This window comes from Acartia tonsa, chromosome 3 (genome assembly GCF_053477335.1).
Source record: "Acartia tonsa isolate MP-2025a chromosome 3, ASM5347733v1, whole genome shotgun sequence".
Taxonomy (NCBI): Eukaryota; Metazoa; Arthropoda; class Copepoda; order Calanoida; family Acartiidae; genus Acartia; species Acartia tonsa.
In genome coordinates this window covers 39,525,418-39,539,545 of record NC_137262.1, presented here as the reverse complement: position 1 = coordinate 39,539,545, position 14,128 = coordinate 39,525,418, and the positions used below count along the sequence as shown (strand labels likewise).

The 14,128-nt window shown below is 30.6% G+C and overlaps 1 protein-coding gene across 1 annotated transcript in view; it reads right to left on the bottom strand.

Annotated features, from left to right (window-relative positions):
- The window catches only part of LOC145314114 (uncharacterized), a 33,604-nt gene that overhangs the window by 4,507 nt on the left and 14,969 nt on the right, over positions 1–14,128 (bottom strand). The window contains exons 19-23 of the mRNA XM_080153904.1: positions 9,475–9,557; positions 8,722–8,800; positions 4,200–4,289; positions 3,863–4,010; positions 1,848–1,932 (exon numbers count right to left, since the gene is read on the bottom strand). Coding sequence (XP_080010030.1) covers positions 1,848–1,932; positions 3,863–4,010; positions 4,200–4,289; positions 8,722–8,800; positions 9,475–9,557 — 485 coding nt within the window. The remainder of the gene's footprint in view (positions 1–1,847; positions 1,933–3,862; positions 4,011–4,199; positions 4,290–8,721; positions 8,801–9,474; positions 9,558–14,128) is intronic.

The window sequence follows — 14,128 nt, the reverse complement described above, 5'->3', positions numbered from 1 at the left end:
TAAAAAAACTGGTTTTAATCTTATGATTGTACATTTTTATATTCGTAGAAAACTGGATATACTACTAGACATAATTTTTTCGTATGTATGAGAACCTGTTCTAATCCACAGGATATTAATCGTTTTCGAATTAATACGAGAAAATATTTTCCAATAAAAATGACATTACACAATAATACATAAACTAAATAAATTGGAAATATTTTAAATTTTGTTGTTCTTAATTTCTAAAATTTAATAGCATATTATAGCTGCGATGTATATTGAAATGTTAGTTCTTGTTTTATTAAGAATCATATTTTTTGATTAACATAAAAATCTAGAAAAAGAACGAATCTATTTTATGAAGATAAAGCAATGAAGTAATGTAGAAATAAATATTAGCCAAAATACCGAAAAAGGTGAGATTTCAATATGTTTAATGTTCAATATATTTTAAACACACTGTCCAATTAAATTGAGCCATTAAGGGAAGCTATATTGATGTCCTCAAAAAGAATTTGCAGAAATATTCATGTTTTTCAACCAACTTATAGGTTGCAGCTGCTGTCACCAAACATCAGTCGCCAGTGAGCGATGAATTTGTATATAAAACATTTAGGAAGCGAGTTATTGATTAGCTCCTTTTAAATAAAAACTAATCCCACGTAATGAAACAAAGGAATTATAAAATGATTAGTAATGAAATATAATAATATAAGGATGATAACATCCATAAAAGTTAAGGTCAATAAAGTCAACAATAAAACGAACATCGTTTATAATGCTAAAAAGAAGGTATAGGTTGTTGTTATGTATAAAAAAATGAATAAATAACAACAAAAAGTGTTGATCTATTTACATTTTATCTACCGAGTTGCAAATCTTTCAAAATTATATCTCATTAAAAGAATCTTCTTACTAGGTTTGATATCGATAAGACGATTTCAACCAATGATTAAATTTGCAACCCTAGCTATCCGTTTTGTACACACCAACAAACCGTAAATTTAGAAAGGAATTCTTAATCATATTTGTAAAAACAGGACTCATCCGCTTAGCTTTACATTAGAAAATGTAATTTTTGAATTAGTATCTAAGAAGATTTTCATAATAAAGAGACTAAAATAAGTATGACAACATTCATAAAAGCAAAGCTCTGAAACGGTAGGTAAAACGAACATTTACACTTATAGAGTGTCAGAACTTGATAATTAGAATATAGTTGTATAAAAGTCGAAAAAAAATTAAGTAAATTTGCTGGAAAATTGCCTAAATACATGTTATTGATTAAGGACATACTTACATTTTACTTTACAATCACTATGCAAAGTTTGAAATCGAAAGGACAATTCTAACATGCCTAAATTAACGAAAAAAGCTATCCGTTCCAAATAGACGGACTTACGGACCGACCCTAATCATATAAAAGCTTCGCTTTTAAAATTAATTAAGACTTATAATTAAAACTTAAATTGAAAGGATAAAGATATTAGAGAAAAATACACGAATCGTTTTTATGTTATTGCTGTTCAAAAGCAAATTTAAACATAGAAGAAATAACGGTTTCTATTGTAATTGAAAAATAATATTATGACGGTTTTAGCTAACGACTGTCGCGATTTTATTGTGCTTAAAAGAGAAGCTTTAAGTAGTTTTAGGCCACTATTTATTGTCTCTATATCAACTGTACCTATTAGGTTGTGCTTTTCAGGGAAGTTTTAACGTGATTCTTGGGTGGTTTTAGGTTATTTTTACAACCATATTGAAAGCTGACACACAGGATACTATTGTCCTTATTTGGCATTGATAGACGTATTTACAATGTTAGAGGCTTCTTGAGTGAATCAATAGTACAATAGACATACCTAAATATTTGTCAGTATCATCATAATCTTCCCAGTTAATGGTATGTTCTGCGTCTTCCTCACTCGATGCTTCACTTTCAACAACCTATATTCAAATAAAAGATTATGTATACCCTCTGTTGTAAAGCAGTATAATGTTTTTCTTTTTCTAGTTGTAGGTTTTTAAAATTCAAATATCTAATATCACTTTAGCTCTTTAGAAAAACTAAAAAACCTTACTAAATTATATAAAAGGAGAATAGTGTTAAAATCCTCTCTAGTTTTGGGTAAATCATTATATTATATTTAAATTAAAATCTCATTCAAATATCAAAGAGAGGGAACATGTTAATTACCTTGCTAAAGTCTAGTCTACAATAAACTAAGAAAATTTTTAAAATTAGAAAAAATGATTTTAGCACAATCATAAGGAACAGAAGCATGGGACATAATCTAAAACAGTTATAAAATTGTATTTTAAGTTTGATGAAGAATTAATCTATTGCTTTATTTGTTTCTTCTTTATTGCATTTACTTGTAAATTAAAAACAAGATTTTTTTATATAAAACACTTGCCCTTTTGAAATAAAAAATTATTGCTGTCCCTTTCTTCTATATAGACATACAAACCTCATTAATACGAACTCTATTATGATATCTTATAGACATACCCACATGTATTATACTACTTTGGCAGATTTGGATTATCAAAATAAGGGACTGTTGTTTTTGAGGTCATAAGAACCTAGGGATATAGGATATGCGTGGATATATTGACAAGGGAAAATTTGTCGTCAGTTAAGCCTGGAATATGGACCTCATTTATATGTTAGTTCGTTTATCATGTAGGAGGGAATATAAAAAATTTATTTAGCCAGCTACGTGTAAAATGACGAGAAAACAATACAAAAATTAAATTGTGGAAAGGGTAAAATCTGTATAGGACCTTATTTTTCTTTCAAAAATTCATAGGAAAGCAATAACTCAATATTGGCTTGCTAGCAGTTATATATGCAAATCTTTATAAAGTTGAACAATTATGAAACAAAATATATAAAACACTAAAACTAACATAATTCAATAATACTTGCTCAGCATTTTTACTTCTTATTATATAGAGATACTTTCATATTTTCATGTGACATAATAATACTCGGGATCAAAGAGAAAAAGCTTAATAAATCTTATTTAACATGCCTACTTTCAACACATCCTAAAAGTTCGTGGAAAACTTTTTTTAATATTTTGATATTTTTTCTTACTTTCATATTTAATTTTGTCTAAAATGAGAATTATTTTATTCAGAAATAAATTGCATCAACTAATAGCTAATCATCTCCACGGTATGGACTAATTATAAAGTAGCTACTATACTAACCTTATCTTCATTGTCATCAGGACCCTCTAGTACTCACTGTTCATATATCTTCTCAATATAATATAGTATAATTATAGAGTAGCTACTATACTAACCTTATCTTCATTGTCATCAGGACCCTCTAGTACTCACTGTTCATATATCTTCTCAATATAATATAGTATAATTATAGAGTAGCTACTATACTAATCTTATCTTCATTATCATCAGGACCCTCTAGGACCCACTGTTCATATATCTTCTCAATATAATATAGTATAATTATAGAGTAGCTACTATACTAATCTTATCTTCATTATCATCAGGACCCTCTAGGACCCACTATTCATATGACTTCTCAATAGTATAATTATAGAGTAGCTACTATACTAACCTTATCTTCATTATCATCAGGACTCTCTAGGACCCACTGTTCATATATCTTCTCAATATAATATAGAATAATTATAGAGTAGCTACTATACTAACCTTATCTTCATTACCATCAGGTCCCTCTAGGACCCACTGTTCATATCCCTTCTCAATATAATATATAATAATTATAGAGTAGCTACTATACTAACCTTATCTTCATTACCATCAGGTCCCTCTAGGACCCACTGTTCATATCCCTTCTCAATATAATATATAATAATTATAGAGTAGCTACTATACTAACCTTATCTTCATTATCATCAGGACCCTCTAGGACCCACTGTTCATATCCCTTCTCAATGCCCGTGTAGATGGTGACCTCCTCGTCACTGCTCCACCCGTTGAACTGGGTGTAGTCGATGTTCAGGTACTTCAGGTCCTCCGTGGGTTCCCTATACAAATAGTGAAAAATTAAGAAAAATATATAATCAATTATTTTGTAAAAATTGCTTCCAGAGGCCTCTAATATTACAACCTGGAGGATTAAAATATCATATTTTTAACAATAAAGAGGGAAATCATATAAGAATACATAGCAAATATATAAAGAACGCGTCTTAATAGCTTGATAGAATTCATACCTTAGTTTTGGATTTTCCAGGAGATTCTTGCAGGCTTTCAGCAAGTCAGGCCATGCCATCACCCAAGTCAACATGTGCCATCTTGGTGCACTGAAATATGGAAACTCAATAAAAAGTACAACAATGTTTGTAGAAATGTCCGTCAGGCCCTTCAGTTCTTAGCATATTTATTGGTTCTGTGGTGGTTTAAAGCTCTTTTCCTTGGAGTGAGCGTCACATTTAATTTAGAAAACCTTAACCATCCACAGTGGCACAGACCTAAATCTAAAAATAAAATAGCCCTAAACCACCTTGGGACCTATGTGAGGTTCCTATAAAAGGGGAACTCAGACATTTTAGTACTTATTAAAAACTTCATACAAAAAAAACCTTACTACTTTATATAAAAAAATTATAATAAACTCCAATAGAGTTACATTTGTAGCGCATTACAGACAGACAGTATGAGGGATTCTAAACTTTGAGTGATATTTGTAAAAATGTAAATAGTGTTGATAATGTTTGATTATCAGATCTAAATAATGCTTTCAGTTTTCACTGCATACATCAAATGTACATTTCCTAAAGGGATCAGGGAATAGATAAATCATGAGGAAAAGTTTAAATTTTAGTTGTCCAAAAAAATAGCTTCTTTCTGTGAAAATGAACAGGATTTCTTTACCTACTTATTAAGGAATTCTTAAATATAAACAACAAAATTGCAGGTCATATGTTTTGGCAATGATAATTAAAAAAAGAATAGTTATCTATCGAATCGTATTATAGACAAATTTTCGCGGATATTTCAATCCTTCCTTCGCCTTCGGCCCATCGGGGCTAACAAAACTGGGCTTAATCTTAGAATTTTAAATTAAATATTGGTAAAAAACTGGCTTTTAACCGATAAGATACGTGATTTTTCAATATGGTTTAGAACCGGTTCTAATCCAGCGGATATTAATCGGTTTCGAAGTTATATTGGAAAGAAGCGTTTCTAATATTAAACATTATAATATTTATTTCTCGCATCGTATTATAAACAGCTTTCCGCGGATATGAAATGTACAAATATTAAAGATTAAAACCAGTTTTTTTAGCCCCGAGATCCGAAGGCACGACCTAAAAAATGGTTTTAATCTTATGATTGTACATTTTTATATGCGTAGAAAACTTGATATAATACAATGTTAGACATAGTTTTTTCGTATGGATGAGAATCCACCGGTTTCGAATGAATACGAAAAAAATAACTAAAGTATTTACAGACACAAATAATTATTTATCAATTCCTTTTATTCATGGCAAGATTAATTATTCGCAGGTTAATTTGATTTTGAGCCTAACAACATGATTATCCTAACCAAACAATACACCACTATGTATAACACCAACCAATAATCAAATTATTTTAATATTATCTTTTACACACATACAATATACATTTGATCGATACCGTAATAAATTTGAAACATTTGCTTTTTTAATGTTTATGAGTGTAGAGATCTATCAAAGTGCAGTGGTAACGTTTGTTGATATACTGGAGCCAAGGCATTCTTATAAAAAATTAAAGGATCTCTGTGTGTGTACCGAAGGATCTATCTAACCGATATGATTCTCCATTTCAATAAACCTACTCATGGTCCTGGGAAGGTCTATAACTGTTTTGGGGGGAAGGAAACTCCACCCTCCTAAGATAAATCGCCCCTAGAAAATAAGAATAGTTTTCATGGAAACTGATGCCTTTTTGCACTCAAATAATAAGGTTTTTGTCTTTTAAAGCATGACTATTTAATATTAATATGAATATTTAAAAAGAATAAACTTTAGCGAATTCAGTACTGACACTGGCTTTTTAATAGTTATTTCATTCATCGTATTATAAACGGCTTTCCGCGGATATAGAATGTACAATTATAAGATTAAAACAATTTTTTTAGCCCCGAGATGCCGAAGGCACGGGCTAAAAAAACTGGTTTTAATCTTATGATTGTACATTTCTATATTCGTAGAAAACTGGATATAATACGATGCTAGACATAGTTTTTTCGTATGGAAGAGAACCGGTTCCTATCCACCGGATTCGAATGAATACGAGAAAAGATATTCTTATTAGCTAATTTAGAGAGTATCTAAGTTATTTTTTTAGTACAGATTAGTGAATCTATTAACGTAATGAACATTTTTTCCGAATATACGCAAACACACAAACGCAATGACAAACCTTTTGGGTACCTATATGAAGTCCCCAAGGTCTTAGAATTGTTTTTGATTTTGTGGAAGAACCGAACACTAGATGCCTTTTATTCAAAGGTTATAAAATCCTGATTTAAGAGAGTTCTACATAGTCCCCCCCCCCATTTTTCTATATTTTTTTGTACATTTTTGAGTACAAACATTGAGTTTACAACTATAGATAATGATTGTATTGGAAAAACATTTATTTCTGCTTTCTATTTCTCTATTTTGGTATTTTTTCTATCAAACAATTATGCAGACACACACCCTGGCAGGATTAAGGTAAGTGGATATACCACCCTAACACAGCAAGCACCTCTCTATTCAAAGTTATCTGGTTCGCGAATTTTATTTTATAATATTTGTACATCAAATTGCTCCAGCTACGACTAAGTAATTAAGAGCAGCAATAAAATGTCACATCTCTCTATTTACACCTGGTAACTTTTGCTTTTAATTCTAGGAAGTGTATACACAGAAGTCAAGATTACTAGATGCAACCTACATCCAGGAATATAGGATACAGAACAAACAAAAAATAAAAAAAAGGCGGATCAGGTGCAGTTCACGGAAAATGTTCCTGGGATCGAATATCTCCAAAACTAGAATCTAGAAACTTTAATGGCTGCTAGCTGGCAAACAGCTGAACATTCATCAAGAAGGCCTACAAATAATATGGAATAGTCATTACTCCAAAGATGCACAATTATCTTGCATCACACATAAATGCGCAAAAAAGAATTATTTTTTGCGTATTTTCTTCAGCCAAATCTTACCTGTGCGGCATTAGATTTCCAAATAAATGAATTCAACTTAAGAGTTTACTAAAAAAAATAGGTACTTCACTTAAAAAGAACTACTCTTAGGACTTCATCAAAGGTCCAATGTGAAAAATTAGATGGACATTCCTTATCCCTGAAATCGAGCACACACACACACAAAGCAAATAAATAAATTCAACTAGAAAGAGAGGGAACTATACTGAGTGAGCCCAAGTTTTGTACCAATCTTTTCCACACATGGGAAATACAAAGTTTAATGCAAAACAAGAAAAGTTGACCAAAAATATGAAAGTGAGCCCCTGCTGCTAGGACAATGGCAAGGACAGATATAGACATACATTCTAATCAAGTTCAATCTTCTATTTACATGTATGTGATGAAAATTCCGAGTCCATTCACAGTATTGAATCACATCCATTAGATAATTAAATTTGAATTCCCATCCTAAATTCCATTAATTATGGTGGATCAAAGAAGGACACCTGCCATCCTTAAGGCAAGGCTAAATAATATTGCAATAACAAAGCTCTTTAATTGACCGCCATTGATGTTTTATAGTTAATTGTGCTCTTTAATAATAAGAATGTTGAAAAAAAATTTAAGCATTTCATCTTTAATAGGAGCCAAGAAAATCATGTTTCCCCCAAACTAAGACATACGGACAGACAGGCGGACATTTCAAATTATAGATTAGCTTCGCTACAAAAAATTATGACGATTGGTTTTAAAGAACTAGGGGTAGGACATTGGGAGGAGTGGATTAAAATTAATATTAGGATCTTATTTTTAATTGTTCAGTCCATTTAAATAGCTAAAAGCCTGTCCATGTCCACGGCTACAAGCTGGATAGCTGCGTACCACAAAGTAAACATTGTATTCACCATATTTCAAAACATTTCTTGTTGTTTGTAATTGCAGAAATTTTATAATAATAACTTTACATGTAGGTATTCATATTATTATTATTATATTATCAAGTATTATAGTCAGCTTTTCGCGGGCATTAAAATAAAAGAATATAAGATTCAATCCAATTTTGTTTGCCTCAAGGCGCCAAAGGCCCGGTTTCACAAGACTGATATTAATTTTATGATTTTTACTTTAATATTCGTGGACAATTGTCTGTAATACGATGCTATACATAATTTTTCAGAATGGCTGAGAACCGGTTATAATCTAACTAATATTAATCGGTTTGCCATACTGGAAACATAATAAAATTTTTTTTTATTTAGTTCAGAGCCCATCAAATCTTTAACTGTAATGTCTATCTTATACAAATCCTTTTAATATATCAGGAATAAGGTATAGCCAACAAACAAAATAAATCTAAAATAATATTTAGGGGGCAGATAAAAAGGTCGTCAATTATATAAGTGTTGTCCCACAACGACTGCTAAAAATCCCGTATAGGTTTCATGATTTCCCCCCCTGTTTAGTTCGTTGTTGGTACAAGCTGGTAATATATTCAGATTATATTCCAAATTTTGATTTACAGTCTATAAATTAACTACAACTATTGTTACCTGATAACAATGAGAAGATCATCAGTAAGCGCGGGTGGCAGGTTCAAAGCCCCGGCATCCAGTGATTTACATGGCTTGTCTATAACAGATAAAACAGTTAAGATTAATAGGATTTAAAACGTCGATTTATCTTCAGATTCACGTGGCCGATTCGAAAATAATAAAAAACATTTTTAGAACATCATTAAAAAAAAGGTTAAAAATGTTAAGGCAAAAAGTTAAAGAATAGCTTTAAAATCTTTGTTAAGACTTAAGACTAAAATCTGCCAATATCGTGCGAAAAAAAGTTGGCAAAATTGTGAAAGTTAAAAAAAGTAAATTTGACAAAAGTTTGTATAAGTGAGATGAAGTGTTGATAGGGGGTGTGTGTTTTAAAAATCTACAAAAAAAAATATAGAAATTAGGTAGCAACTTTAGTTAAATAGAACATTTTTGTGCATATAAAACAATATAACTAAAAACAAGAACTTTAAAAAAGTCAAAGAATAAGTGTACTGAAGATTAGTAATATTGTATGTTTATCAAATGCTTTCTTGAAGTCTTAACTACTTTAACTTATTTATTGTCGTTTAGAATTTAGAAAGAGGTTTATCAGTATGAAAAGCATTGATTTCTAACAAATTACTAATTAGAATTTCTTAATCATAAATCCTCTTATACTTTAATAATATTGAGAAACTTTTGCTCATTTTGTATTGCAATTTTTTTGCGAATTTTGTGTAAACACTATTTGATATGGGTGGTAGTAATTACCTAGTGGATTATAGTTAGCAGCCTCTGTTATAAGTTCACCACGAATAGAGATAAGGCCCTCCAAATTTCGGGTTCGCTTCTCTCTGAAATAAAAAAATATAAACGATGATATCCTACAATAGATAAATTAACAGATACTGTTATATATAGTATTTGATGCTCATACCATGCCATTTAATTCATTGCATTTTTATTCTTATCATTTAGCTTGCATTACCTTACAATGTTTTAGAAGCGAAGCTTCTCTGCTATTCTTTTTGTCTTTTCGTCTGTCATTCCGTTAGGCTTTAAAAGAAAAGCATTTTTCCGGCTTCTATCTAAGATAGACAGTTTACTTTGGATTTTAGTGCCAGGTAAACTCAACTACACAAAACAGCCACAAAGGGAATAGTAGCTTCCGCAATATTCCTTAAAATTGTGGGCAAGCTTCCAGTCAAATGCGCTTATTAAGTCAAAATGTTCTTAATTTTGACCAAACGCATGGTATAATTAAACGTATATTTAAAAAAAAAATTTATTCTAACTTTTAAAAAATATATTTGCATAGTACATTTCATCCATTTGAGAATATATATGGCAACTTATGTAAAATGTTATATTTATAAATCTCAGTGTGATTAATGATCCAGTTTATTTTTAAACAACGTCACACAATGGATACGCAATAAAGGAAGGGATATAGAACCTCGGGAAAGAATGTTTAGTCAGTACTAAGACAAAATGTATTATATTTCTGCAGAACATGGTTAGATTAAACAATAAAATAGTTTTGAAGTTACCAAACCTTTCAGCAATCAAATGATAATTCCAAACTTTTGTTATTATAAACGCTTTATTAGTACTGAAGCTAATCTTTACCAGTTAGCGTCTTTCTGTCTAATTGTCTGTTTCGAACACAAACACTAGAAATAAATACGAATTAAACAAAACTAAATGTATTAGTTATATCAATGTCATAAATGTTAAAAACATGAAAGGAAAATTGTTTTAAAAACAACGTTTAACATTCTAGGTATCCTAGTCAATATTAAAATCCAGGATAAATCCTAATAGTACAAAAGCTGGACTTCTAAAACATACAGTTTAATATAGAGTACCTGGGCTACTAAAATATAAATGTAATGTTGAGCCACGAATGGGATATAAAAGGAAGAGTTTGCAAAGTTCATAATTTTGTCAGTATATAACAAAGATAGCCCCCCCCCCCCCTCCACTTTTTGTACACTATTTTCCCCAATCTATAAAAAGGGCTAGACAGACAGTCCAGATATTTTTGGATTGCTAGCTGAAGCCGGTTAAACAAGTTCGGAACAACAGCTTACTAAAAAAATTGTGCGAAAAAGTATGATCTTTGAAAGCAAAACATCCAAGCTAATAAGGTGTTTTTGTAAATCATCTCAATGGTGTTGAGAGCGGAGTAAACCTTATTTAAAAAAAACCAAAAAACCATAAAAAACAAAATTTATTAAGTGACAGATTACGCACTGTCTTTCGAAGCAGTACATACAAGAATAAACCAGACTTCTGCTTGGTATCTGGTGTACTTCATTGGTCAGCAGTAAATTTGTTACAGGAGCAGTGGAAAATAATACATTACAAATATTATTGAGATTATACCCCAATAACAACCCCCCTCCCCACCATTACTCCCCTTGGGAATTGATTGATTTGACCAACTATAGATTTATAGTAAAGATTTTTCAAAACCAAGCAATTAGATTTGGAGGGTTGTTATAGAGAAAAAGGGATTTTACCCCATGGGTTTATTTTGTGATTAATTGCAGTTTTACAGAGAAGCACTAGGTATTGATGCAATTCAGAGCTGAGCTGGATAAAAATTATGTGTATGTGGACTCGTGGAGCTTTGTTATATCATATTAGGGTTGCTAGGTACAGGTTTAATGATATTTTTGTTCACTCTTTTAGGAACTAATTGCTCACCTATTTCACGTTTTAAATTTTATTTTTAAGTGAAAAAGTATTTTTTTGTGGGTAGGGTGTTTAATTAGGGTCACAATGAGAAATCTGAAAGAGAAAAAACATTTATTAAAAGTAACCAAGAAGTCAGATTCAAAAATGATCCATGTTTTAAGGGTAGTCTATGAAACTTAGGATCCTTCATACTGTGACTGATATGCATTTAACTAATGTTTATTTCATCAATAGGTTTGTTAAAGTTGTTTATGAGAAATCGATTTATATGTGTGTTATAAATATGTTTGATTAATAAGGTATGAAATAAAGCATATTAAATGCATATTTATAGATTACATTAAACTTGCATTGTACTGTTTTTATTTCCATTTCTCTGCATCTTTGCGTGTTTTTTATATGTTTTTTTATATAGGACATTTTTATGAAAATAAAGTTTTTCTCAGATGATTAAAAATTGTTTAGTTTGGCATGAAAACACAAAATAAATTCGGCGGAAAAATGCAGTTTTCGGTGAAAGCGGCGGTTCCGCCGCCTTTTCTTCACAGTTCCATATCGTACCTCTTTAAAGCAACTGCCATGCCAAATTTCAGTGCAGTAACTCTTATTGTATTTGAGTTCCATTGACTTTTAGTTTTGGTATAAAAAAGTGTCACAACCGCCCCCCTTCCTTTTGATAAATGTTAAGTGGTTGTAAAAAATGAAATAAATCGAGTTGGAAATGCAATGTTACTTGCGAATGTAACCTCCAATTCAAGGCTAAATAAATTAATATGACCTTAACTTTGAAGTACATTCCACTAATGTAATATCATAATAATATCATCAAAACCTATTTAATAAGAATTAGTAACTAAAAGTGGATCATTTAAAATAAAGGTTCGGTGTTCAACAAGGAACTTTGAGGGAAAACCTTTTTATTAACTCTTGATTAAAATTATCAAATATTTTATGCCAATAATTTGAATTGTTAGGTATACATATCACAATCAAACTAACTTTTTATGTTTATTTTTGGGTAGAAACTACTGTTAATCCATAAATTAATCCAATTTCTTTAATTTATTATATAATAACTTAAAATGCATTGATATTATTTCTAAGCCTCATATTACATACACCTTGTTAAAAGGCATTAAGAATGTGCAGCAGTGCAGGTATTAATATTATAGTAGGTACGGAGATATGCATTATATGACTTCACACAAATTCAACAATCATTTAGATATTACATACCCAAATGAGGTACAATACAAAATTGTCAAGAATTAATTTCATTTGTAAACAAAAGTATGATGTGCATGCTAGAAAATAATTGCAAAACTTAGAAAATTGATTGATAGATTAAAGTTTAAGATGCTCAGTGTTTCATAGAAAAGCAGTCTTTTATTTTTTTGACCGTAACACAGAGTGCTAAAAAATCTACCTACTTACTTTATATGAGGAAGCGTACTTAATCAACAAATATCAAATTTATAATGTATTAGTAGTTTAATTTTGCAGTGTCCAAACCTTTCAAACAATTTATTTTATCTTCAGACATGGTAATTATGTTTATCATAATTGGAGGTGTAAACGAAAAATGAACTTTTAAAAGGAATATTATCTTGTTTATCCTCTCTCATGCTAAAGACATAAAGATAACTTCAATTTGCTTTCATAACCAAGGGGTTGGTTGGGTTCTTGACAGATACCCATTAGTCCAAGAAAGTACAAAAGTTTTAAAAGTACAAGGGCACTACTTCTTAATATCATTTTTTTTCAAAATCAAATTTAAAACTCGAGATGTATTTGTATTTTTATTCAATTAGAATTTGAATGAAATGTTTAGATACTAAGGATGATAGGAACTGCAGTTCACGGTAAAATATTGCTGGTAACGAATATTGCCAAAAATCTATGAATTTTAAAGGCTGCTAGCTGCCAAACGGCTAAACGTACAGATCATGCCCGCACACTGTTTTAAGCGGCATAAGAAGGCATACAAATAATCTGGAATAGCCATAAATCAATAATGCATAATTATCTCGCAGTGCAGAGAAATGCGCGAAAAAGGCCTATTTTACGCGTTTTTTCTTCAGTGAAGCTTTCTCTGTGCATCATTGGATCTTGGCTATTCCAGATTATTTGAAGGCCTTCTTATACCGCTTAAAATAGTGTGCGAGTATGATCTGTACGTTCAGCCGTTTGGCAGCTAGAAGCCTTTAAAATTCATAGATTTTTGGCAATATTCGTTACCAGCAATATTTTACCGTGAACTGCAGTATATCCGATGAATGTTATCCATTTATATATCCCTATACACCTGGTAGTAATATGCTATTGTCAAGTTTAACTATTAATTAATTGTGTGTAAGTCAATAATATGTTCACTAACTATTCTCTATACTTCTCCAAGTTTCACAGAAATGAATTCCATATAACTACAAAAGGAATATCATACTTGGCGAAAAAAGTAAAACCAAGTAGGGACAACTGTGGGCGTGAATTGTTTGTAAATATTGATAAGTTTGATCAATCTTCATTAAATATTAAGGAACTATGTCAGCTACTAACTGGGTTGTATGTTATGTAAAATTCAAATAAAATTAACAGCAAATTATTCTGAATACATAGCCCCAGTGTCGAGGTTTCGCAATTGACATTTTTACTTAAACAAAATAAAGGTTGAAAGTGTGTTTTTCTTCATTTTATCACTTCAAAATGTAAACAAACACAAAAA